The sequence below is a fragment of the Neolamprologus multifasciatus genome, chromosome 19, assembly GCF_963576455.1.
Source record: "Neolamprologus multifasciatus chromosome 19, fNeoMul1.2, whole genome shotgun sequence".
NCBI lineage: Eukaryota > Metazoa > Chordata > Actinopteri > Cichliformes > Cichlidae > Neolamprologus > Neolamprologus multifasciatus.
Window position 1 is genome coordinate 14,267,177 of NC_140457.1, and position 27,870 is coordinate 14,295,046.

The 27,870-nt window shown below is 40.5% G+C and overlaps 2 protein-coding genes and 1 long non-coding RNA gene across 5 annotated transcripts in view; 1 reads left to right on the forward strand and 2 right to left on the reverse strand.

The window, feature by feature from the left end:
• Positions 1-122: 122 nt before the first annotated feature.
• Positions 123-3,398, reverse strand: LOC146496209 (actin, alpha cardiac muscle 1-like). Its single transcript, XM_085143447.1, has 7 exons — positions 3,298-3,398; positions 2,599-2,737; positions 2,018-2,342; positions 1,765-1,926; positions 1,348-1,539; positions 517-698; positions 123-444 (listed from the first exon to the last, which is right to left on the reverse strand). The coding sequence occupies exons 2-7, from the start codon at positions 2,725-2,727 to the stop codon at positions 301-303; spliced, it is 1,134 nt and encodes a 377-aa protein (XP_084999573.1). The 5' UTR covers positions 2,728-2,737; positions 3,298-3,398; the 3' UTR covers positions 123-300.
• Positions 3,399-14,353: 10,955 nt separating this feature from the next.
• On the forward strand, positions 14,354-26,587 carry LOC146496210 (uncharacterized). The gene is made up of 2 exons (XR_014871196.1): positions 14,354-14,467; positions 15,395-26,587. It is a non-coding gene; the product is annotated as an uncharacterized LOC146496210 (long non-coding RNA).
• aqr (aquarius intron-binding spliceosomal factor) overlaps positions 15,794-27,870 on the reverse strand; it is a 55,845-nt gene continuing 43,768 nt past the window's right edge. For 2 of the 3 annotated variants that reach the window (XM_085143421.1, XM_085143422.1), the window contains exons 32-36: positions 26,336-26,506; positions 21,542-21,627; positions 18,418-18,592; positions 17,078-17,188; positions 15,794-16,244 (exon numbers count right to left, since the gene is read on the reverse strand). In XM_085143421.1, the coding sequence (XP_084999547.1) occupies positions 15,978-16,244; positions 17,078-17,188; positions 18,418-18,592; positions 21,542-21,627; positions 26,336-26,506 (810 nt within the window). In that variant the 3' untranslated portion in view covers positions 15,794-15,977. The remainder of the gene's footprint in view (positions 16,245-17,077; positions 17,189-18,417; positions 18,593-21,541; positions 21,628-26,335; positions 26,507-27,870) is intronic. The other variant, XM_085143423.1, reaches the window with a different exon arrangement.

Below are 27,870 nucleotides of genomic sequence, written 5' to 3' on the forward strand. Positions count from 1 at the left end.
AGGTGGCTTATCCTCTCCGCTCACTGTAATCTTTTCTAATTCAAATCTTTAATAACCTTTACTCATCCATCACGTGATGAAAGGGCAGAGCTTTGGCGCTTAAGGGAGAAGGAAAGAAAGGGGCTGGGCAGGCTGTTTGTTTATTAATAAACTTGTACATCTTCACATAAAATTGCACTTGTGTAAACAAAAAAACATTAACAGCAACGCGCGAATTGCTGTTTTCAGTCGTAACTTCGGTTGTAATAAAGGGTGAGGTAATAAAGGGTGAGTGCAATGCGGAGGTGGGCAGGTGGACTCTTAGAAGCACTTCCTGTGGACAATGGAGGGTCCAGCCTCGTCGTACTCCTGCTTGCTGATCCACATCTGCTGGAAGGTGGACAGCGAGGCGAGGATGGAGCCGCCGATCCACACAGAGTATTTCCTCTCAGGGGGGGCGATGATCTAAACACAAGCACGTTTGTCAACTTGGGAAAATTACAAATAAATGTGTTATTCAACAGTGTGTTAAGTTACCTTAATCTTCATGGTGCTGGGGGCGAGAGCTGTAATTTCCTTTTGCATGCGGTCAGCGATACCCGGATACATGGTGGTGCCGCCGGACGTAACGTTGTTAGCGTACAGGTCTTTACGGATGTCAATGTCGCACTTCATGATGCTGTTGTATGTGGTTTCGTGAATGCCAGCGGATTCCATTCCTTGGCAAACACACAGAACAAGTGAGTGAGTTTTTACCTCGTGCAGCAAAGTACACATCTGACAGCGCGGTCAGCTGCCACAACAGGTGCTGAAAGGGACAGCTCCGCCAACAGCTGATGTTTGCGGAGCTAAGGTCAATGTGAAGTGGAAGGCACTGCTTTAGACAACTGATATGCATTTAACGGTGATAAGGTGGTAAATCGGTGATGGATATATCGGAAGCTCCACTTGGTAGCCATATTTAGTCAAAAATGTGAGAAATAGAGGTGTATATGCTTGGAAAACAATTCATGTACAAATGTGTGGTAGTATTCTAGGCCTAAGGAATAATTAACAGTTATAAGCAAGCATTAAATATTGAGAGCCATATTAAGACCCAGATATTAGACTGATTCTTTGACTGACAGCTACCCCTCCTGCTTCACGATTGGTTCACATTAATATTGTAACAAGTTCCAGCATGGAATTGAGCTGATGGAAACGTTCCTTACACCAGAAGAAAGTGACTTTAACAGTCTCTACATTGCAGTGAAGGCCATACTATGCGTGAATGACTATTGCAGGGACTTACAGTTAATTCAGCGCGACATTTCAACAGTGTCACTGCAATTAAATTAGTGCTTAGATGTTGTGTTCGCTTTTACGCACCAATGAATGAGGGTTGGAAGAGGGTTTCCGGGCAGCGGAAACGCTCATTGCCGATGGTGATGACCTGGCCGTCGGGCAACTCGTAGCTCTTTTCTAGAGAAGAGGATGAGGCGGCGGTGGCCATCTCGTTCTCAAAGTCCAGAGCGACGTAGCACAACTTCTCCTTGATGTCACGAACAATCTCGCGTTCAGCTGACGGAGATAGACAGGTGCGTTGTAGTCAGAAAAAAGGTACTTTGGACACAAGATAAATCCTTCCTCTGATACCGTGTTATAATAATTCTTTGTATCTTTATACCCGTGTTGATTTTTGAAATAAAACAAAATAAAAGTGAAGTAAAAGTAAAGTCTGAGTGATGTTTTAGTGTTTTACAGGTCGCCCGTGTTTGAAATTTGTGACTAACGTTTTACACTCACCGGTTGTGACAAAAGAATAACCACGCTCCGTCAGGATCTTCATGAGGTAATCTGTGAGGTCACGGCCGGCCAAGTCTAAGCGCATGATGGCGTGGGGAAGAGCGTACCCTTCATAGATGGGGACATTGTGGGTCACACCATCACCGGAGTCAAGGACAATACCTAGAGCCATTAGAGAATATGTAAACATTTAATGTACCTTTTTTTAATCTACTCAAATGCTGCACAGCACCTGGGGAGGTCTGTGTCATACCTGTGGTACGCCCAGAAGCGTACAAGGACAGCACTGCCTGGATGGCCACATACATTGCGGGGACATTGAAAGTCTCAAACATGATCTGTGTCATCTTTTCTCTGTTGGCCTTTGGGTTGAGGGGGGCTTCTGTCAATAGAGTGGGGTGCTCCTCTGGGGCCACGCGCAGCTCGTTGTAAAAGCTGTGGTGCCAGATTTTCTCCATGTCGTCCCAGTTGGTGATGATGCCGTGTTCGATGGGGTACTTTAGTGTTAGGATTCCTCTTTTGCTCTGGGCCTCGTCCCCGACGTAGGAGTCCTTCTGGCCCATACCAACCATGACGCCCTGAAAACATCAGGAATCGGTGAAGTGATGTAGTGAAGGAGTTACTGATGATTAGAACAAAACATGGCTGGTCGGTTTCCTCCAGTGTAAACAATAGATGCGTGCGCAATTACGCACAACTCTGCTTATCCTTGCAAAGCCTGGAGGTAAAAGCCTTAGATTATTTTTTATTTTTATTTTTTATTTTTTTTAAGTATAAATCATGCATACACGTCTCTACAGTGCCACTGTTGTGTTTATGAACAGTTTAAATTACCTGGTGACGTGGGCGACCAACAATGGAAGGGAACACCGCTCGTGGTGCGTCATCTCCGGCGAAACCCGCCTTCACCAGTCCAGAACCGTTATCACACACCAGGGCTGTAGTTTCCTCGTCGTCACACATGGCGGCAGGTCTGCAACAGACAGGCCGGTGCGCGCACGAGCACGATTAGTTCCGATAACAGTTGTCCTGTTCTTTTTGTTTTGTTTTGGGGGGGGTTTTTTGTCGTTGTTGTTGTTGTTGTTTGTTTGTTTTTTTGATTGGGCGATTAAAGCGGTTCCCTTCTCTTTATAGGTTCAGCGCAAACAGCACACATAAGATCGTTTTTGGTGGATCCTGAAGCCAGAAAACTGGTTATGGATAATAATAAATTACTTTTATGTAATATATCACATAACAAACTACATATTTCACGAATTTGAGAGTTGTGTATTCGGATATTTAAGTCACTAACACTAGCGCTGTGTAGCGTAAAAGCGTTGTTAGGACTTTGCATCAGTTGTAATCCACAAAAGAAGTTGATGATCCACATGTCGCTTTTGATGAAATGATCGGTTTAATTTAGATAATGATTCTTGTAAGTAAAAGATGGAGGTCATTGCAGTTTGCATTAAAGTCCTGGATCGATCTTAGTGTAATAAATCCAGTGTTTGTCATTTTTTCACTCCCGTTTGATCAGCTGTGAGTACTCACCAGATCAGCACCAGAGGCCGACTCTTGAGTGTGTAAACCAGGGGTGCTGAAATGTCATGCCCCGCCAGTTTATACTCTGACAGTGTCCATGAGAAGGGGCCAACCAGTGCGAGCCCTTCTCCATATTTGGTAGCCCACTGCCCCATTGACAACAGCTTCTCCATGAAAGGCATGACAAGTAGAGGGATATCCCGCGCGGACATCTGTGCCTGCTCCCCATTTATGGACGACAGGGATGCAGACAAAGAGACAATGAGAGGCTTCCTTTTGATCCCTCTCGATAAATCACTGTAGGATTATTTAGAAACATCGCCGTGTCTGGAAAAGTTCTAATCTAGTCACACATTTCTATCTTACAGAATTGTTTGAATCCAGCCAAACTAAGTAAATTCCTACATTTAAACATGGGTTACACTTTCCTGTATAATCATTGTTTACACAATTCTGTCCATATAAGAACTGAAATGTGTAATATTGGTCAATATATGCACTGCTTTTTTGTGGGGTTTTTTTTTTTTTTTTGCTATTGTAATATATTTGCTTGTAGATTTAAAGGACACAGACTGTGCCAAGTGTAGAGACCACTTGTGCCACAAACCTGGTGTGAGCGGCTCTTTGACTTTTTAGAAGCTTCAAACCTCTGGTGTTGATTTTGTGTTAAACAAAGCATCTTCCTGAAGAAATAGTCTCATTCTGGTGCAGCGACTATGTATATGTTTAACATCCTCGCCTTGCCACGAGGCAAAGGAAAAGAGATGTTCACAGATGCATTCAAATATTTGCATAAAATCTTTAAGTTTCCATGATTGTAATGGTCTCTCTGTAAAATATTGATGTTGTGGCCATAGTGCACGCTGCTTGTTTGCCTTTGGAATATACTCTAGTTCATGATTGAGCCCCTTCTGTTGTGTTTGCATTGAATGTATTGAGTATAAAATACATGCATGAACCCACAGTCAAAAATAGAGGCAATTACTTGGTCATAGTATAATGTCAAAGGTCATTGTGGTATGCTGAAGGCACTTCTACTTGTTTCTTTCTCTCTGTCTGAACAGATAGTATTACCTCAAACACCAAATACTGTTCTAATAATTACCTTGTGATGTAAACAGCCAGGGATAATGCATTCTTCCTTGTAGGAAACCTTTGCAGATAAGTCAGACGTAACGCTGATACTATTTGCTGTTTCTGACATCAAAACAATAAAGAAAAGGGGAAATCTTCTGTTGTGACATGTGCCATATTCTTTCTTTATTCATGCACTGAGGAAAGAACAAGACATAAGAAATGACATTGCCAGTATACTTGAAACAGACAGAGCCCAAGTTCTGAAGGCTGTAAAATAACATTGGCTAAGAGCAGTGGATGGTCCCACCACAAGGAGGACAAGACAAAAGGGCACAGCAAGCCATGAATCATATGCTGCTGTCACCCGACCCCAAGCCATAACCCTTCACTGTGTGACTCTTTGTTTTGGTGTTATGCAATAATTGGTAGGCAGTGGTCTGCTTTAAGCATCCTTTTGCCCCAGCATTTAAATATATTCCTAATATTTTTTTTTTGACGATAGCTAAGTCCATCTAGGAAGACCAGCACTGTAACTGTAGCTTAAGGTGGACATCTTTGCCCGTGTTCCAAAATATTATAGTTTGAAAATGACATCTTAGTGTTAGCCGCTGTTCTCTGCAGGTTCTGTCACTGCCAGGGTTCGTTCTTAGGATATATATTGTGTAACCATAAAATAATCTTTATGTCCGTTTTCCTAGCTTGTTTTCCACGGGTGTGAAAGGCTCACACCAGTGCCTGAAAAATACACAGAGACACTTGGAGGCTGTTCAAATAATCCTGTAGTGTGACTTTCACTTTAGCAGTTACTGAGATTAAATCATTGTGGCATGATCGTTCTTGTCCCACTCACAACCCCTCCGGAGATCATCATCATTACTCAGCAGCGGAGATGAACTAATAAGGACAAAAACTGTCCAGAACAAAAAAGTATATTGATTTTCTTTGGGGAATTCATCATTAATAAAGTGCAAGTTTTTTTAATGAACCCAGCCTGGATAGAAGTCATTCACCTGATAGAGGCAAGGTGTTGTACCTAGGTGGGAAAAGTGAAGGGCTGTTGAAATGTCCCAGGATTGAAGCATTTTATCGGTTCATCAGAAGCTCGCTTGATATAAACTGTCTGGAAATGCTTTGGCCAGTCCAACATTCATCTTTCTTGAGCACCAGGAGCCACTGAAAGGTCACAGCCAAAAGAAGACATGAAGCATATTGCTCAGTGAAAACTGGGTGTCCTCTTTCTGGCCCATGCACTGAATACTGAGTGACATGTTGTTGGCTTAAGTTAAAGTCTTCTGCTGGGTACCGCAAAGGAGTGCACGGTTTGGATCACTGTCACTATGCCTGAAGTTACACTGCAAGCATTTGCTCATTCATTATCACTGATACTTGGACAGTAAGCTGCACTTTCCTAAAGTGCACAGTTTCCAGTTTTTAGACTTTATAAACATCTGTTACATAATAAGCTCATGAAGCTACTCTCAAGCGAAAATAAGTGCTGATTTTGGCGAAGAAAGTCCAAGTTTAGGTCTATCACATCTGTCTACACACACACGGAAAATGTTCCATTTTTAATTGAGTAATCTAAACAATATCACAATTCTTAGTGTATTTGTTTGTTTTCTATAACTAACTTTAACTATTCAAATTAACTAATATACAATTCACAAAAAACGCCAACAAGAAATTCATATTTTGCAGTCTAAACATGTTTTTCCCAATAAATCACTTAAACAATATTTTTTTGTTAAAATTGTTTATGATTCATTCAATTGAATAATTAAAAACACAATTAATAGAGTAATTTTAGTCTATAATTGTGTAAATCTTTGCAAAAAAAAAACTTGACATGAATCTAATTATAAGATTTTTGTAATGTAGTTACACTGTTAACTAATTAATCATATTTCCATAATTAAGGTCTTAATGCAGCACAGTAAAACTGGGTCAAATCTCTTTACTTTGGGGGATGTTGACTTAAAGACATCCGTGGTGAAATATTTATACTTGTTTACTTAGTCTGTGATCATCTATTTCCTGATTTAAATTATTTGAGCATACTGAGTGTAGCATTTTCATATACTAGATTGCACAATATAATGGGTCCAAACATGCTTATAGTATTATATATGCTAATTTTTTGATGCAGAATTTAGACTGTTTAATGTAACCAGCTATGGGAAAAATAAAACCTCAAATTCCCATTTAGGTGATTCTCATTAAAGGTAAAATTCCCACTTGTTGTTTCTATTGAAGGGCATTTTGTAGACAAGATACAAAGAACAACTACAACAACAAAAAACTTTGCAAAGGTTCTGAGACCAGGAGAAGTTCTCCCTCCTGGTGTCCAGACGAATGGCAAACTGACATTTATTCTTATAGCTAGCATCCACATCACCATGTGTTTTTGTGTGCATGTGTATGCCTGTGTTTGGGGGAGAAATTACAGAGCAGTATGTGGCCAATTGATTGGGAAAGCGTATACTCATCTTCTCTCTTTTTGCCTCCCAGGTTTCCCTGCAGCCAACAGGAACAGACTTTTTCCATAGCCAGTCTCAGACCCCAATAAAAAATTTACTAGCTTCTCTCTCTCTCTCTCTCTCTCTCTCTCTCTCTCTCTCTCTCTCTCTCTCTCTCTCTCTCTCTCTCAGCATCAAGGCCCATTGCCTTCTGTATCCTCTGCCAAGATTTCTGGAGTGAAAAGCAGACAAAGTTGAATTAAAATCTGGCTTTTCGCAAGTGACTTTTCTCCTCGGGATATTTGGGAGCAGAATTGGGCAGACAAAAAGCAATGTAACTAGGTCTCATATTGCACCCACATAAATACTGCAATATGCATTTGGGCATTGGCTACTTCATTTATTAAAGAAATCTGTGTCAGATTATAGCCGGCATTTGAAAGAATGATTGAAGTTTTGTCACAGTTTCAGTCAATAGTGAGGGCTAGAAAATGGGGATAAGAAGCAGTTTAGTTTGAACATGAATAATTTATGAATCAAATTTGAATAAGCTTCAACAATGACAGCTACACGGATTTGTAGGTAGGCTGCTCGGCAAGAGTATTTTGGTAAGTATTTAGAGGCGCTCCTAAGTGTTGAATCCTGAGCTATTTTGGTGGTGGCTGAGAACACGTGATGCCAGTCAAAACTGATAGGGAAGCTTCTGACTTTTTAAGCAAAGAACTAGCTCACCCGAGGACGCCCAGCTAAACAGGCTTTTGCTTTTTGCCTCGCACACATTTCAGCTGTTTTAGTTAGCCTCCACAGCATATACATATTTGCAATTCTAACACGCTGCTTGTGTTGCGTCATGCACCCTACTGGTTTCAGAGATGCTGTTATGGAGGTAAATCTGCTTCACACTCCAAAGGAAACTATGCCGCATGAAAGTACTGCACATTTTCCCTCCAATAAATAGTTCAGTTATGCACTGCTATTTTATGACCCCATCTGCCCCTTAGGGATTTCTTTTGAGCTGTAATTCTGTTTCATGTGGTGCTGTTCATCTCACCACCAGCATCAAAAAGTATGTATATTACAAGATAAAAGAAGGTAAGGTGCTTCAGATGGACCTTTGAGCTGACTTTTTCATTGAACTTACTGTGATGTTTGCAGTGAATTCATATACCGGACACTTTACACTTTATTAGCTACACCTTGCTAATACAGAGTTGGACTCCTTTAGTTCAGTTCCTTTAGGACTGCCTTAATCTTTTATGGCATAGATTCAACAAAGTGCTGGAGACATTCCTCTGAGATTTTGGTCCATGTTGATATGATAGCATCACACAGTTGCAGAGAATTTGTGGCCTAAACTTCTATGGTACAAATCTGCTGTTCTACCCAAGGTTATCTATTGAATTTGACTGTGAAGGCCGTTTGAGTACAGTGAACTTACTGTCATACTTTGAGTTTTCTGACATGTAGCATTGTCTAACTGGAGACAGCCATCAGAGGATGGGGACACTATAGTCATAAAGGGATAAACGTGGTCTGCAACAATACTCTAGGACAGGGGTGTCGAACTCCAGGCCTTGAGGGCCGGTGTCCTGCAGGTTTTAGATCTCACCCTGGGTGAGTCAGCACACCTGAATCAAATGATTAGTTCATTGCCAGACCTCTGGAGAACTTCAAGACATGTTGAGGAGGTAATTTAGCAATTTAAATCAGCTGTGTTGGATCAAGGACACATCTAAAACCTGCAGGACGCCGGCCCTCAAGGCCTGGAGTTCGACACCTGTGCTCTAGGATGTGGGGTTTAAATGATGCTCAGTTGATACTGAGGGACCTAAAATGTGTCACGAAAATATGTTTCACACATTACAACCGCCAGTACTCTGAGCCATTGATAAAAGACAGTATAGATCCTTGTTTTTGTGTTTTTATGCCCAATTCTGACCCTACCATCTGGATGTCACTGCAGAAATCAAGACTCATCACACCAGGCAACCTTCTTCTTCTTCTTGATGAGCCCATGCAAATTGTAGCCTTGGTTAAGTAGTTGGACCTGGTGCGGTCTTCTGCTATTGTAGCTCATCTGCTTGAACGGTTGATGTGTTGTGCTTTCAGAGATGCTGTTCTGCATATTTTGGCTGTAACAAGTGGATATTTGAGTTGAGTTCTGATCAGCTTGAAGCAGCCTGGCCATGATGCTCTCTGGCATTTCACCCAGAGAACTGCTACTCGCTGGATATTTTCTCTTCTTTGGACCATTCTCTGCAAATCCTAGAAGTGGTTGTGTGTGAAAATCCCAGTAGATCATCAGTTTCTGAAATATTTAGGCCAGCCTATCTGAGACAATAATCATGCCATATACAGAGTCACTAAAATCACCTTTCTTTCCTATTTTGATGCTTAGTTTGAACTTTATCAGGTCATCTTGAGCATAACCCACATGCCTAGATGGATTGAGTTGCCACCATGTGACTGGCTAATTAGATATTTGCATTAATAAGCAGTGGAAGCGGTGTGCCTAATGAAGCGGCTGAGTGTATTTTCTAATGCCTTTGATACCTTAAAAAAAGAGTATATATATATAAAATGTATTGGGTTTTTTTGTTTTTTTTAATGTAGCCAAGGGAGAACTCTTTAATTTAGCTTTTAGTGAAGTACAAGTATAGGTGCAGTTACCTTAAAACTGTGATTAATACATTGCCTGTGTAAATGTATTTAGTTATATTCCACCACTGCACATGCTTTCAATATATTTTTTCGCTGAGGAGTCATGGCAGATCCCCCATTTGAAAGAGACCAGAGTGGAATGTTCCACTTAACCTCTGGAGCCACATTACCTTTTGCCTTTTAGCTTTGGTTCTTTTCCAGGTTGCCGGTTACTACAAGTGAAGGGTACTGGGAGGGGAAAGAAGCTTTTATGCTTTCATGGTAACCTTTTTTCCCAGAAAAGAACAACTCATGAGCACAGTTACTGCTGGTCTCACGGCTCAACAAAGCTTTACTAGAGCAAATCTTACTCACCCCAACAGCAGTAACAGAGCAAAAAGGTGGCTTACGGTCACTAAATTAGTATGTGCTAGATGAAAATGATAATTTACCATGATCATCCTCTAAAATGTTTGGTCAAGCACAAGCATTCCCTCCCCTATTTGTCATGGTAGCTCACGGCACACTTCACTGAGTCATGTGGGTTGAATGTAACAATTAGCCTTACAGAAATGGAATTAAACATAGGCTAATGTCCCTCTGAGACACTACATGGAATAATAGCATAGACTTAACTTGACTTAAGGTCAAAGTTAAAGTTTTATGGCAGTTTATTTGAAAAAGACAAAGAATAAAGGGCATTAAGGTCAGAAGAATGTGGAATTGCGTAATGCTTGAATATCCATGAATAAAACACAGAATAAAATAAAGAACTGAATAAAATGAAAACACCAGTAATGAAAAGTGTTTAAGAAATAGGAAACAGAAAAGAATTCATATATAAAGTATATGGTTGTATGGTTTTATCTGAAAGTAATTAATCAAAGAAAAGTAACATACTGGTTACTTTTTTGCCTTCTGCCAATACAGAGATTTGAACAAGATCAACATCTTCACATTGGCTAGTCTAACATCTGGCTCTATTTATCTTATACAGTGGATAATGTGTTTATTGAATACTGAATGTCCAGTGACCTAGCTCTAGCCTTTAATCACGTAAAATAGTTTTGGACTTTATGTTGCATAAAGTCCAAAAACTCAGCAAACAGCACATTATCCAATCATCGGATGAAATATCTCAGATTAATTATAATTGGCTCACAAAGCCAGGCTGAGAACCATTTAAGTTTTCCTTTGGGCTTTCACTTTTAAAATTTTCAATAACTTCCTCAGACTGGACCCCACAATGTCAAAACGCCTGTTCAGCCCTGCAGCACTTTGAGCCCCCTTGACGGTAATTCTTTGGAGAGTTTTCCCTCTCTTTTTTCTTTTTTTTTTTTTTTTTTTTTAACTTTTCACTGTTTACTTAAGATGTATGTTTGCAAAGGAACCTTAATCTCAAAACTTTCATAACAAGTTTATTGTTTAGTCCAGTGCCAGTTGCAGTCTCAAAGTTATTACAAATTCCTCTGTAGAAATAATAGTACAGATAGAAGTAGCTTAGACAATCTTTGAGCTAATGGTTCTGAACACTCCATTTATCATTGGAAAGTTGACACTAGAGAAGTGGATAGAGAAGTTTATGATCTACCCGCAAGTGCGAGGGTTAGCAGCTCTCTGCCAGTAAATCATTTTATTTTAACATTTATTTTCTGAGTGCTTTTCCAGTGTTTTGCTGACTTAGTGTGGCCAGTTTGGTGCTGTGTTATCAGAAGTGCTCTAGACGTTTTTTACTACTAATAATAAATTCTTATACCGCGCGACAGTGACCATCAAATTCCAAACAGGCATAAAGCTGACAGTGGCTGAACAAAGTATGTCTATATACATGTCTTTAAAAACTCTAATATTTGTGTGTACTGCTTACTTCACTGCCTCCAGGTGGCCAGAACAATCTTTTAAAGTCTTCATTTTGGTTTTCCTCATTTTCTTGTCGTATGCATACTTTTAGTTTAGCAGTGGAAGCTCATATTAAACAGACAGGTCTTGGCTATGTATGATGTCAAAGAGAAGGGATATCCTTAATGTGGTCATATTAGCAACATGGCAATGGTTGTGAGCCCCAAAGCCCCACTTACCTGCTGTCCATACATACATATACTGTTTGTGAAGGGCAGCCAATCAGAAGAAAGCTAGCTGGAAAGTAAATCGTGTGTGGAAAGCTGTGTTGAGCTTTGCATGACCTAGAGAGCATGTCTCAATATTGTCTCCTTGACTTCAATTTAATTACTTTTGTGATGAGACTGAAACATCTGCGACCTCCTAATGTGAAAACACAGGTAGATGAAACTCAATGAAGGAAATGTAAAATGAATCTGTTCAAATCTGCAGCTCTCTCTTTCTCCCCATTTACTTTCAGTATTTCACGGCATGGATTTTCCTCAAAATACGTGCACCAAAAGTCAATTAACAAACACGAAGGGCAAGTTCAAAGCAGTTTTAATCGCATTTCCATATATTTCCATACAGACATTACCAAGTCTAAATATTTTCATTGTTAAATTGGCATTTTCGTTCTTATCGTCTCCACGCAGCGTCATCGTGAATTAAACAGCAAACACAGACCATGCACCGCAAGCCTATTTTCTTCCTGACAAACCCATGCAAATTTCAAATCTGTAGTTAATTACATGTTACCAGTGAGAGAGGAATCAATTTTCCAGGACTTTCTGGACCTTATTGTGATATAAGTTGCTGGAAGGTTTCTCAGGGAATTGTGCACCAGTCGTGCTGGAATAGCTCCACATAAATTTAGACATTAACAGTTCTTCCTGAGGTGAAGGCTTCGACCTCTGTTTTTTCTGGTCCTGATCAAGCAGGATGGATTTCAACACAAAGGCTTGCTGTGCCTCATGTTATTGGCACAGGTTCTGCCCACATTAGCTCCCTCCAGGAGTAAATCAGACAGTCGGTCCAGACCAAGGCAGGTGGTGAGGGGGCTGATGAGGCCGTAGAGACCCCCTAAAGCGATGCTGATGGGCCAGCCAATGAACAGCAGAACAATGAGCCATATGATGCACCAGAAACATGACCCGCAAGTGGCCATCTTAGTCTGGAAAAAAAGAGAAGAATGATAATTTCCCCCAAGGTGGGCACACTTTCCAAAGGCAAATGCTTTTACTTTAGTTAAACAGCTCTAACACACTGTACGGTAAAGAGCACTTTAGATGGCATACAATAGTGGGTCAGTCACCTCAGTGGCTACTGTGTTTCCTGTGAGTGGCAGTGCTTCTTTAGTGATGATAGGAGATTATTAGATTGAAATGTGTCATGTCAATGATCTGTATGTACAGGATTAGGCACCAGTCTTGACAAAGCACAATAAGCTGGTTGTAATCACCAGATCTGCATACCCACTGGAGGTCAATACTTACACAATGCTGAAGACCTATGCAGGCACATTAGTCAGCCACTATGAGCAGATCAGCAGAGATCATAACTCATAACAAGTATACTGTACTGTGCAAAGTGTGCATACATCTGACTTGATGATTTATATTAGTATAGCAGCAAAAATATGTAAAAACCTAATTATGAGAAAAGTTTTTTATTTTACAAAATGCAATCTTATGCCAGAGCATAAGGCTGTAAATGTTTTTGTCCAATAAAACTGTACAAGATCTGCCCCAAGGACAAGCCTTGAAGTTGAGATTGTAAAACTGATGGTTTTACGAGTGTGAAAGTGTTGTGTGTTGTCAGATTCCTTGAGCTTAGTTTAGGTTTAAGACACAATGGTCAGATCCTCTTCCCCTCCAGGCTTTGCTGTCTTGACTCTATGTAATGTGTAATTTCCTGTTGTGACACTGCTGTCACGTAGTGTTGGGCAATAGATTAAAGAGTCAACACGAGTGTGTCCCATGGTGGATCCCGTGCTTTGGTAAACGCTCTCACTTAAAACAAAAAAAAAAAAAGACGAGGTAGAGGAACCACTAAACTACAATGATTACAGTAACATGATGTGAAAATACTTAAAATTCCTCTTCTTCAGCTTTTTTTTTTTTTTGCTTTTGCATTGTTGCATTTGATCCCAAGCACCTTTAAATAACCAAATACCAAACACAAATAAACCTCTACCCTAAATCTGAACCTATTAAAAGATGTCAATTTTATCAGAACCTCTAAATTCACCTTACAAGTCAGCAAAACGCTATTGATTATTCAACACAGTGTGACTGCATGCTGTTAGTCTCACTCATGAATCAGCCCTTAGCAAAGGTTAGAATTGAGAGCTTTGCAAAGTAGCTATTAACCCAATGAATACCTGCCGTGTGAGTACAAAAGACATGTTCACCTTCAGCAGGAAAGAAGAACGATTCTGGAGGACGTGTGCACCTGGTTTCCTTCTTGCTTGTAGAAAATCTCCCAGATCCTCCTGGAGATTCACAGAGATGATGATTGTGTGTGTGTGTGTGTGTGTGTGTGTGTGAGAGAGCAGTAGCCACGTCCCACCAGTTAGCTCTAATTTACTACAACAAGGTACCACAGGCAACTAAATTCTCATGAGGCAAGCTGAAAACAGAAGTTTAATAGAGGCAGGATATTACACAATGCAGACATTCATGTGACTCAAGAGAAAAGTATGCCTGGTGTCATGGGTTTCTAGGAGCTGGTAATGCAACAGAATATTTGATACATCTGCACCTAGGCTAGTTGTTCACTCTTAGCATAAAATCTATAAAATATTGAATCCTTATGTGACACAGTACAGATATTGTTGTTGGCTCCATGTCAAAACTTTCAGCAATTTATATGTGCCCAAACCTCTTATCTAACCACTCATTCTAATCTTTATGTCTTATGACTCCAGAATACCTACTGTATACCTTAACCCAGAGTGCCCTGCACTCAGGAGACAGGAAATAAGAAAGACGTTTCATGGCTCCACACTTGACTGAGTTCCACTGATGTTACTCCACATCCAGCAACACATGGTTCTCCATCAGGTCTTTTAACTAACCCAGGCACAAGCAGCTGTGCAGCTGACCTGTTCCATCAACCTGCCTGAGGTATGATGTAACAATAAAAATAAAATGCTCTGGTGCATGACAGTGAATTAATTTCCAGTCTGTGTTTTTGCCTGCAGGGTTGTGGGCTGTGCTAACCTCTTCATTTTAATTAATTTATTGATGTTTAAATGACCAAGTTCCGGCTGTTTTAAGGCAACATATATAGTTTGCCTGCTTGATTGTTTTCTTCAATATGGTCATCATATGTTAACCCTAACATTTATTCAGCTGTGAAAACACTTTGCTGTTAGTGCACAAATCATGAATGGCAGATAATTTAAGGCTTGCTGGTTGAGTGACTGTGTACATACAGAAGGGAACTTGAAATCCCCCAACACGCACACTTGGATATAGTGACTGACCTACAAATGGAGCTTTTTTGGAGCTTCTGTTGCTGATACAGGCGCAACCAATGAAATCTGAGCTGAACTTTATGCAGAATGAAGTAGATGAATATATAAAAGTATCATGACAGAGATTCTATCAGTCAAAGAAACCATTTTTTAAAAGAAGGAAAATAATGGGGAAAACCTAAGGTATGTCAAATTACACCAGAAATGGACTGAAACTCAGTGACGACAGGTCTTGTGGAGCAATGACTCCAAACATGGGAAATGTTTGGTTTAAATCCTATTAAGTACGTAGAGGAGATCAGGGAAGGGAACAACAGTGAGTGTTTGCAGACACCTGTAGAACACAGTGGAGACTTCTCAAGGTTTGGAGCTGCATTTCAGCCAGTGGTGTTGGACATTTTGTCAAAATTGATGAAATTATGAACAAAGGAAAGTACCATCAGATTCTAATCCACAATGAAATGCCATCTGGAAAGTATGTGATTGGAAATATCATATTTTTTCAGCATGATAATGATCCCAAACACACTGCCAGTGCACTAAGATAGTGTTTGTCTGTGTGTTTTTCTATCAGTCTTGGACTGACCCCTCCCCGAGAGCCCGGATCATCTTGACAGATATGGGACAAAAGGCAGCCAACATCCAAAGAGGAGCTTTGAATGTCCATCAAGAAGCCCGGAGACTACTTAAAAAAAAATTACAAGTGAGTTCAAGCTGTTTAAAGAATAGAGGTGGTCATACCAAATATTGACTTTCAATCTTATTAGAATTGTACAAACTCTTTTTTTTTGCTTTATATACTGTATTTATATAAATGTTTGCACATTCTAACAAATTACTGCACTTACGTCACATTTCATTTAGCAACATATAAAGAAATGAGGAGTGGATTAATACTTTAGCACAGTGCTGTATGTGTTGGTTGTGTGTGGGACACTCATAGAATGGTATTAGTATAATGAAGATGCCACAGTCTGAATAGTTTTTTTTTAATAAAGTACTGATAGTAACAAAAATCAAATGTTTTAGAAAAAATAACAAAACATCACAATGACCTTCTCTCAGTAGAAAACAGATTTAAAATAGGTGACTAAGCACTACATTTTTCTTCAGGGGATCCACTTGGTCCCTCTATGGTAGTCCCATGTCAGGATGTTCTACTGTTCTTGCTCATCTGCGCTCTCTCCATCGCTGTCGCTGTCTCTACCAGGATGCTCTGGCATCTTAGCATGGCCGTCACTATCCTTGTTTCCTTCCTTCTCGCTGGCGTCCTCCGAGTTTGGCTCTGTGCTCGCCGTTCCTTCTGGGTTTTCCTGCTCCATGGGGGTTTCCTCCTGTGGCTCCTTAGATGTAGCAGTGGTCGACAAAGCGCCAGCATCTTTTTGGGTCTGTTTTGGAGGCAGAGCCAGTTCTTGCTGTTGCTGCTGAGAAGCCAAAAGAAAAGGGAAATGTTCAAAACGCAAAGGAAAATATTTCCACTTTTTTTGGCATTATATTGTCAAATATACTCAGCTAACTGATTATAAAGAGCACACGGCCAAAACTGATGTAATCTTATACAAAAACCCTGCAAGGAGTCCATCCTTTGCAATTTTCTTTAAGTTCTTTTTGCAGAGCCTGTCAGTCTACCACAATGCCACTGAACACCACTATGAACAGCGGCCTCTAAAACGTCTATTACATTACACACGTCTACGCATATGAAGGAAAAAATAAACATCACTATCTTCATGGATTTACCGCAGCACTCAAAATGCATTAGTTGGATTTAGGTATTCGTAACAGCGTAGCGAATAAGTGTTTGAAATATAGGTGTATCTACAGGAACATATTCTTTGTTGAGGGTATTTTAATAGAGATAGCTTTATAATAAAATGTCTCTTCCTTTTAAGTATACATGTTTTTAGTATCTACTATTATTTCTCTATAAATGATGATAAATGTATGTTGAAAAACGACATTTTTCTGTGTAGCCCGTTCCTTCTCTACATTTCTTACATCTGACCTATTTACTGTACTCCATTAAAAGTTAAAGATTAAAAATACAAAAATGGCAGCTGGGGACAGGCGCTGACAGCTGCCAGGAAAGTTGATGACATCTGTAAGCGTGTCAACGCAGGATGGTTGCCAGTTTTTAAACTGCCTCAGGTGTATCGCAGAAGAAACTTTTATGATATCGCAGTATCATAAACATAGTAGGTGTGCTGCTGGTTGACTTATATGGCTCCTTTCACACAGTCCACTTTGTGGTTTTTACCTGTCTGTACTGCTGGGAGGTCTGGATCATGTGCATGTACATATTATACACCAGGTTGGCCATTTCCGGCATGTTCTTCACAATTTGGTCGGGCTGTCCAGAAGTATCTCGCTGAAAGGTAGAAACACAAGAAGTTTGATTTCAGCCCAGGATGCGATCAGAGAGGAATTATAATGAAGAACTTTTATCGGTCTTGCTAGGGATCACTCTTTCAGGCACACGGACTTGGTTAAGTATTGATCTGAGGTAAAATGTGCAGGGAAATTACAATTCAGCAGCCCACTGCTACCCGCTGGTTATTTCAAACAAATTTCCCTCTCCAGTGATCACTGCTCATGTATTACCAAAGAAGTCGGGGATGCAGAGTTTTTAATTTGATAATATTAGTATGCAGACAGAGTCTTGCAGACTAAACTGAAGACTGAGGCAAGCAGAATATTCAATCTGCTTGGTGGATGCCTCTTAAATACAGGGGAGATGCCCACAGAGGCCCTGGGGGCATCATGTCAAAGTATACAACTCCACAGTTTAACTTTGTGTGCTTTCACTGCAGTAAAACCTTCATTAAAAACACTGGGGGGGGGAGAGAATATGATAACTGCATATGATTATAGATCGAATATGTATGTTTCCATATGAAGCTTTAGGCAGCTTTGTTTTTTTATAGCAGCTTTGGAGTTAGCACCGTTAAATAGCCCGTGACACTTCCAGTTGAGTGTTGCTAGACAAAGTCTGACTTTTAATCTGCATGTGCGTGTAAGCAGTGGGGGTTTACTGACTCTAGATAGATGGGCTAAGCAGGGGCCACATGTGTGTGCCCGAAAGAACTGTCCCCCATGGGGATGAACACTCCAGTGTCAGAGAGGCTATTGGGTATTTTAGACATCACTGTTGCCAAACACGCCTGTCAGTGAGACACTGTGACCAAACAATGGTCGTTTCATGCTGGTCAGTCGGTGGTTTTGTCTTCTGACCTTTGGGGTTAATTATAGCCATAACTGTGTTTCTCATCTTTGCAGCTGGTCTGCAGAATGCTCTCACCAGACTGGGTAAAGCTGCAGTAAGAAGTGGGACCAGTGAGGACCAATATTCTGAGTGGAATGAAGATTCCACTCTGAATATAAAAAGGGGGGATTAGACCGAGCCAGTGGGCTGTAGCGGCAATAACGTGGTGGGATGGTGAAGACGGCACGAATTTTATGGAAATGGGCGCTGGCCTGAACCGTGGGAAAGAAGCTCAGTTCTTATCAGCATATCTCCCGCTTGAATATCTCATAATGGGGCAGATCTAATATGGTAGGTTTTGTGAGATCAGCATGAGCATGGGTATGACTGCTTACAGGCTGTTCCTGGTTGTAGTACTCGTGTGGTCTAATGTGTAGCTGCAGTGGTCTGGCAGTGAGCTGGTTGAAGGCAGGAGTCAATTCGAAGCAGTTCTGAAACAGTGACACTCGGGCAAAGATGTACAGGCCCAGTCTGGCTCTTGACATGGCTACCACCAGACGCCTCACATCCCTGTGGAGAGACAGAAAAAAGGATTGACTTGAGGGGAAAAGACGTGAAGGGGTGGTGGTAAAATGTGTGAAACTGTAAAAAGGAGAAGAGATCCTGCGTAGGGGCAAAAACAAAAACTGAAGTGAAGAGATCACAGTGAAAGAACCGAGTAATGGTTGAAGGGGAAGAGAAGAAAAGGCAGCGTAGTGTACGAGGAAAGAGGTTTAGTGAAGGATAAGCGGCACTACTTAAGTGGGAAAAATACTGAGGATAAGAGAGAAATACAGAAATGGAAGACAAAGGGCATGGATAAGCACTGCAGGCAAGGAGTCAGAGGTAGGAGAGCACGGGAAAGGGTAGGTGGAATAGGTTACTTTTTTATGCCATCAAGTAGTATTAAGAGATTAAGGACAGAGGCAGCCGTTTCTCTGAGCTTTCTCTGGCTTGCTGTACTAGCCAAAATACTTGTCTCTTTGCTCCCCTGCAAAAACACTGCTTGTAGTACACATCCCACTATACTGTACATTAGCATTCTATACAAAACACACATACATGAGGAGAGGGAAAGATTTGGACAACTGTAAACACCACAGAATGAGGTATTTACAAGGGTTTTCCCTTTGAACCTATTGAATCCTTACATTGTCTCAGTTATCTGCACAGTTAAATTTGCTTATAAAGAAAACATGTAACTATTTAACTGACCTGTAAGTCTGTGGTGTGAGATTAAACATTGGTGAAAGCATTTGAGAAAGAAGCTGTTTTTACTCAAACAGCTCTGGCAAAAGTCTTTATTTTGATGCTGACGAATAAGACACACAGCCATGTTTTTGTATATCGCCTACTCTTAAGTATAGCCAAAAATATGAAATGTGGAGTCCACCTGAGCACTTCATGAGATTAAGAGGATTAATCTTTGCAATATGCATGATGAGTTCTGTGAATATGACAAAAAGGCTTATGGGAGCCATTGTGCAGGGTACGAGTGAGTAAACGTGAGCAGCCTATAGATTAATGTGAAAATTACTGCACATTTCAGGCAAAAATGGGGGCACGGTACAAAATGAAACATTTCCACAGAGACAAACTACCGCTGCCTAGACCAATGAGCACAGACATGTGGAGCAGATGAACCAATCATGAAGCACGATAGCCCGTGGACATGGCACTACTGAGAGACGCCCACCTGGACTGTGCTGTGACATGACAGGGCAAAGTGGACGGTGTGTGTTCCCACATGTGTGTTCGTGCATGTCAGAGCATCTCTGAATTTGTGCCTCCCTGTCAAAGTGTGTGCTCCTGCATGTGAGCGTGCCCATGTGTATCACGGGAATGCTTCCCCTGTCAAAGCGAGGGTCAGCTCATCATATGGTCAGCTGCATCCCCTGTGGTTGTCACGGCTGCGGATTGCCATGAGGAGAGGGGCAGGGAGAGAGAGGGGGAGGAGGATTGCGAGGTAAAAGCCAGTGGTACACCGCAGTGATCCCATTATAAGAAAAACACAATGAACAGCACTAGGAGCTCCCATGAAGCACTGCTCTCTCAACCACTTAGCTGACCATTCACAAGCTGTCAGGGATGCCAACATATGAATGACCATTATGAAAAACTATAACAACAGACTTAACTAGACATTTTCTGTTATATTTTACATTAATGGTTTATTCTGACTGACTCATGGTGGTTGATTTCTTATTCACATCCCTCACAGTTAACAATAAATATTAACAATTAAAAAAGCAAATCTGAAATTGGATGCAGCCCGACAGAATAATCACAAAAAGGTTGATTCAAATATTCTAATATGAAATGACCACAAACATTATCAGTGATTGACAGCTTGGTTTTCAGGGCCTTGAAGCTCAGTGTTATCAAAAGTCTTATTCAAGGAGAATAGAAGCTCTAAACTATTGTATGCTCCCTGCACTGAAAAACTGCTACACTGAGAATGTGTAAAAGGTGGGATGTAATATCGAGTCAAAGACAAGATCAAATGAATGATACAGAGAGGAGAGCAGGCACTGCCAGCAAGATAAAGTACCCCTCTCTGTAGTCAGCTGCAGTTTCTCATTTTCAGCTACATCAATTAATCGCTCCATCTGTGAGATGAAGAAAGAACAAAATAGAGTTTTTAAGTGTTTTCTGTGCTAGCTAAATGGCCACGGTGATGGGTGGGGTGCACAGAGCTACAAAGGGAATGGCTTATAATTTGCACTCTGGTTCCAATTTGCAGACTGTCCAATTCTCTGATAAAGCTGTGAGCAGTGCAACTGCAACAGCAGCTACTGTACATCACAGCCAGCGGCCGGCATGTCAAGTAGAAGTGCTGTGGATCATATGCCTGGTATAAAACCCTTGGTTGTTGGAATCTCACAGCAGCAGAGAAGTGAAAGATCATTTGACTACAAATTAATTCAGTGACATGGGGCAAAGAGGCCATAGCCAAATGAACAGAAAGCAGAGAGAAAACAAAACAAAGCTGCCAATGAAAGAAGATGCCATGAAGGGGCGTGTAACAAGGCAGTGATTATCCATCAATACTGACTGCTTTACAGCCTTTGATCAGAACTGAGCTCTTTGTTAGTTATTGTCAACCTAATCATCAGAGCACAATTATTTCTCTTAATTGGAACAAAAACTACAGTCAGCTCCATAGATGTGTCCTTAAGCACCTTTATCCTTCCTGCATCATAATTAAGCTCATACTTACCTCAAAACTGCAACACTGTTATTTCCTTCAGCAAACTTTATTCAGTAGTTACACATGACAAAAAGAGAAAGCCTCCTGAGAGCAGCTGTCTCACGAGAATTAACTGCCAGCTTTTCTGCAGTGTTATTTCCCTGGAGGATGTTTATCTTAGGTGTATTTCATATTACACAAGTATTTTAAAGAAGAATAGCTGCTGAGAGCTGAAGGCTATTTTGGATCAGACACTTTTTTTCCTGCTTGGCATGCAAAGAAGTAATTACCTCAGGTGTCCCACAGCTTTGGTGCGGACCAGGGAGAGGATGATGTAGTTGTTCTGCTGACCCTGGAACCTGTCCACTGTCGTAATCTGTACAGACACAAACATATTTATTATTCAACAACACGACACACAAATGCACATAAATATCAAAGATATGCTAACTAAGCTCCGGCAGCGGATACGCTTTGCAAAGTAAATGAGTGTTTGCATTTTAGGTAGGTGGAGGGATTTAGCTGAAATGTTTAAAAACATGAGCGAGACTGCTTTCCGTCTTAAATTCTTTTTCTTTGCCTTTTCTTTTTTTTTTTTTTTTTTGAGGGTGAACGTTAAGAGATGGCAAGGTACTTTCTTGTTGCTGCCGTTATCACTGTGGGCCACACGGGCAGCCAGCAGGGTTAATACGGCTTAAAGGGCATTTGCCACCAGCAGCCTCTTACCTGGTCTCCTGGGAATCAGGGCCACTTGGGAGGAGGAGGGGGAACTACTTGACTGCATCAGAGATTATTTCAAGGAGACAGAAAATGTAGAAGTGGCTTTCTCTGTGGAATTTTTTTTTCTAAGCAAAAGGGAACCCGTGTCAGCCAATTTGCTTTTATACCCCAGTAATCCTGTCTTGCTGAGAAGTGTACTTATTCAACTACATAAAGAACTGTGCTGTGTTTTGACTTTGTCAGTTATGTTACTTTATGTAATAAAGCTATCATAAAGCATGTGCACTTCAAACTCGATACAAGGACTGGTCTTGATGAGATGCAAAAATGTGAAAACTTTCATACTGTGCTACCTACACTGAGTGTGCACAGCCTTGACAGTGTTGGAGAGTGTATACATGGAATAAGCTCTTTCATGATCATATAGCCTTCACTCTGTGTCTATTTTTAGTGGTGTTTGGAGTTGGACTAGAAATATCTTAGGGATGTAAATCTGAGTCCAAAATCACATTACACAGTGTCTACACTGTGTAAACAGCATGTGTGTAACTATAGACTGAAAAGTTGATGTTAATGCAAATAGTGTGATAGCTGGGTGCTCCTGTTGTTTTTGGTTAGAAGCTACATGGAGATGTTAATGGTTAATGCTTGGTTAAAGTATGCTGCTCTGGAAAAAAGCTGCATTGTTTAAAGATTATTCTGGAAAAATATTAAGTAGAATTATAATAACAGAGCTAAATTATTTTAATCAACTACTAATAAGTGAGTGATTATGCCTTGGGTAGAAATGATTCCTTCCATCCCCATTGTGTATATACATATATACATCCATCCATCTATCTATAGAAATAATTGTTAAATCAATAACCGATTTAAATCTGATAGCACAGTATTAGAATGATCAAGGATAAACACATCAGAGCTGGAGTGTCCCCTATCTTCCAAATGGTAACAGAACCAAATAAAAATTGAGTTTAAAAGCCAAGTTATTAAGTCCCTTTTTTTAAAGTACTGTACAAAAATGCTTCTGTATAGTTACATACGACACATGCTAAATAAAAAAAAACCTCACAGCCAGGCAGAAAGAGGTTGGCCTGTCCTTTATAGTTTCACTTTTTAAAATGGATCAATAGGACATCAGATTCCATTGAGGAGCCATACAGGCCCAGAACTACAGCATTCAGTAACTAGCCATGCTAAATAAATCATCCTGTGGTTGTGGTTACCACCTATTATTAAATTCAACCCTCAGTGAACCTCTCAAAAACTCCTTCTGGATAAGAGGAAGGGAATGTGGGGAGACTGTGTGTGTGTGTGTGTGTGTGTGTGTGTGTGTGTGTGTGTGTGTGTGTGTGTGTGTGTGTGTGTGTGTGTGTTAATGTGTAAAATCGAGAGCGATGGGACTAATGAGGTATTTATTTACGTCTCCCTGTTGCTATGTAGAACAGGTGCAAGGCCAGAGGCAACAATATGTTGCTTTTACAATAGCAGGAGATATCGTTGGCCGTATGCTCAAATTACACATCCATGGTATGCATGCACGTACTGACACATGAGAAACGGTGAATCTTGGTTTGCAGCAAATGTGGTTCTTTAGAGAGGGAGTTATTCTTAGCCTACAGAAAGTGATAACAAAGCCCGGGTCGACATTCTCCCCGAGGTATAGCATTCTGCATGGTGTTTAGTTATTTATGAGAAATCTTCCAGGGAGAGAATTACAGAGGTCGTGTCATTGTAGCACATGCATGTCCGAGGACATAAGGAAATACACACAGCGAATACACTGTGAGATACACAAACAGCTATTGCACTGCCAAATGTTTTCTTCCAACATGCCTTCTTCTTATGGAGACAATAGCACACTATTAGATGATGATCAACCACTGATCTCTCCCATCTTATTTTCTCTGTTACTCTGTCTTACTTATGGTAATTACTGCTGGGAATGTGCACAAGTCAGACCTCTGGATTATTCAATTTTTCACAAGAGGAATGGCAGGGACGCCAGAGTTAACAGCTTTGTATTGCTTGTGTGTTCAAGTCTACATGTGTCTCAGGATTTCAGACCTGTCTAAGAAAAAACCCCAACAAAAAATATGACGTTAGGAAATGTTAAGACACCTTTTCTACACATTTCATGTTGTCAAAGAGGCTAGTACTGTTGCTCTCAGTATATGAAAGCTGTGTGTTTTTGGTCAAGGAGAAGAGTTCGACAACTGCAGAGGGTCATTCAGAATAAGGACTGAAACCTTAAATAGGTACTTTGTCACTCTGCATTCATCTCTTCTTGACCCGGTTGATGTATCTTCTTACTAACAAATAGTGAAACTCTAACAGTCAGACTTCCAGCACTTCTTCATCAAAGAAAAGAGAACCAAATGGATATTTTCTGTAAAACTCAGGAAAATAAATAAAAAGTATTTGCGCACATGCTGTATTTACGCAAACTGTTGTTTGGGATTTGGTAAAAACCTTGAGCAAGCATGTTTGACGCTGGCACTGTGACTTGTGCTAACTGGCCTTCCTCTGCTTTTCTTTCTAATTAAAGTTATAACAGTAAAGTAAGCTGGATGTTGACATTTGCGCCGTTTTACCCTTTGTGACACACTGTCAGACACACTGTGGACACAGTGCTCAGCGCCATGACCTTTCAGCTGCTCAGCATTTTTCCCCACAAGAGCCCCTCTTTCTATTTCATCCCTCTCCGTCTCTGGCCATCTTTCATCTCAGCAAATCTAACAACCTGTCACTCCTGTCACTTTATTACTAGGCATGCATACTGACTAAGGCCATGAGCACAATGAATGATGTTTTATGTCTTGACATTGCAGGACATTTCACATGGCTAAGCAAAATCTCTGGCTAGCTGTCAGTGCAGGGAATGTACTTCAAAACAAAACAACAAGGTAGGGTTGCACAGCAAAAAATACAGACACAACAGTATGGAATGAGTAAAGACTGAATCACAGTGGACGCTATAACAAACCACTATTCTAACCTCCAAATTGCTATCATACTTGGAAGAACCTGCTTCCTGTCTGCCTGCTTTTGGACAAAAACGGCCGATGTATATTTTTGATTCACTTTTTATGTACTCAGCAGGAACAGATGAGTAATGACTAGACAGTAAACGTTACAAAAACTGTGTGATAAACAAAAAGATTCAAGTTACATGCTATTTACATTTTCTGGGCATTTGTGGGAAATAAAAATACATGTCTTCTAAAATAGAGAATATACCTGGATTATTGCTCTGAGAGCCACCTCACTTTAACACTCCTGCTGTTAAAGAAATACCAAAAAATATGCACAACTAAACTAAACCGATCACAATATTACTGAAGGCGTGCTGCTGCTGACCCTATGCTACCTGACATAACAATGCTCCATATAACTGTTGATATGCCATTTTCACTGCACTCTTACTGGAATGCTGAAAGAGTCTGTGACATTGTTAAGTGTGTGAAAACCCTAAAAGAACAGAGACCGAAGAAAGGTGAGACAATGTGTGTAGGGGGAAAAAATAAAGAGCGAGGAAAGCATAACCTGAGGCTAGTGAGTAAAAGCATTTAGCAGTACAAACAGAAAGTGGATGGGAAACTGTGCCGGCGGGTTGCTGACTTAACACATTGTAAAGAAAGGAAAAGAGGAGAGATGAGAAGTTCGGGGGAATAATATAGGCTAGAAAAAAAACAACCTAACTGTATCCCTCAGGGATGAACAGACTCTCCCTGTATTCAGTCAGTCAAACAAATGTTGCAAATACTTGCACACCTCTAATTTGCTTTACCTGTTACCACTCTGTCTGTGAAAAACTGAGATTCACTAAAATTCAAATAGTATTTTAAGTTATACATGGATAAACTCCAGTTCAAATATAAAACTCTTCTTAAAATTAACAGACAAACAATACAGTTTACACATTAATGTTAATGTGTAAACTGTATTGTCTAAGGAAATCCCTCCAAGATGCTTGGAGAGCTGTGAATATCTTTCCCAGTGCAATGGAGGATAAGAGGTTGGTGCAATAACTGCAGCTGGCATCTGGAGGTGTGAAGAAACTATCCATGTCATGTGTGATACGCGTTTCCAACACACTAGTCGTAGCCCTACGCATATATAGGTGGTGAAAACAACTGAAAAATGGATTCCTTTGACACAAGAGGGGATTAATGTATCACCCTCAAGTGTGTGATCATTCATTTATAATCAAGTTTGACTGAATACTCGCAAAACCCAGTACTTGCTACAAAACCTGTCCAATAATGGAGTGTGTTTATTTAATCACCTCTCGCTTGTGCTTTGATAACATGACACATAAAACACTGCTGCTTCTTAATTGGTTTGTTTCAAATGGTGCTTACCTTGTGGGGCTGACCAAACACTGGATTTCCAGCACAGCGTTGGTTGATGACATCTCTGATCAGGTGTTTTTGTCCATTGTAGGTGGTGAGGATGCTGATGCACTCAGCTGGGTAGCCCAACAGACGCATGTACATGTATAGAGCCACAGAATACTCTGCCTCTGCCAGGTTCTTCACACACCGAGAGAGAGAAAGCTTGGTCAGAATAACATTATATTACTGAAATAAACAACCATTGCTGCCCAACCTCTGGGGCTGAAAAATAAAACTTGTGCTAAAGTGGCACATATGCATATTCTCTCAAACTGCCACTTATAGCTGGCTCCAAAAGAAACTCAGTCCCTAATGAATTCCAGGTTAAAGGAGGTTTTGATAACCTCAGACCACCATATTTTATAATGACACCAGGGACTACTGAGTAAATTGCAGCCTCTTGGTCACACACAACACATGCCTGCACACCATTTGCTTGCATCAGCCAAAAAAGTGATGATACATAAATAAGCCTGTCCTGCACTGTTGTATACTGCTATGCATCATGTGTTTTGCACATCAGTTATGAGACCAGTATATAAGCTGAGTATTAGTATAATGACAACAAATTTTACTTTGACTGGAAACAGCTGTCAGCACCAGAAACATGTTGTGTAACTAAGTTACAGTGAATTGGCCTACTGCTTGTTCATCATAGAAGGGAATGTTATTCATACATATTGAAGTATATATAACATAGTGAAGCAGGCAAGATACATTTAACAAGCTAGTGTTTGGCTGCAAATTTGCTAGGTTGCACAAATATGGTGAAGTTTAGCTAAAAGAAAATTGGCAGCTTAAGTAATTTAGAACAATTAGCCAACATGTTTGTTGATATTGGAGTCCATTTCTAAGCTACCACTCACTATTGAAGCTCTCTGTTTACACTGTGAGCAGACGAGAGGCACTGAAGTGATCGGAAGCAAGTGTAAACATCAGATTTCTGGAATTTTCACGGAAAATCACAACCCCATCGTTTACACAGACATTAGTCCCCAGTCAATCTGAGGCAACTAAGAGAGTCAGGGACAGTCTCTTTTTATGTTGCAATCACTCAGAAACTGGCAATGAAAAGCTTTGTTGTCACTATGCACAACAAAGGAGCTCTCTGTGCTTGATAGATAGAAACACACATTCAAATAACCACACTGACAATGGCTACAATGTTACTGCCTACACCTATCTGATATAATGATTAGAATGATTTCTCTTTCATTTCCAATTACAAAGGACCTAGAACTACATCAAAGTTTTTCTCCCAATGTGAATACATGTAAAACGTTATTCACCAAATTAACAATCAACAAATTCCCAAGCTTGTGCACCCTGGTTCCAAGGCTACATTCTGTCCTTCAAATAAAACCCAAAAAAGAAAAGAAATAAAGGCAGTGCCATGTATTATTCATTCAGTTTCAATTAAATGTGGACTGCTGCCTCGCATCTTTGATAATAATGTATGCAGCTTCATCAACAGTTCCTGAGCTAGCTGCACTAGAGTCAGC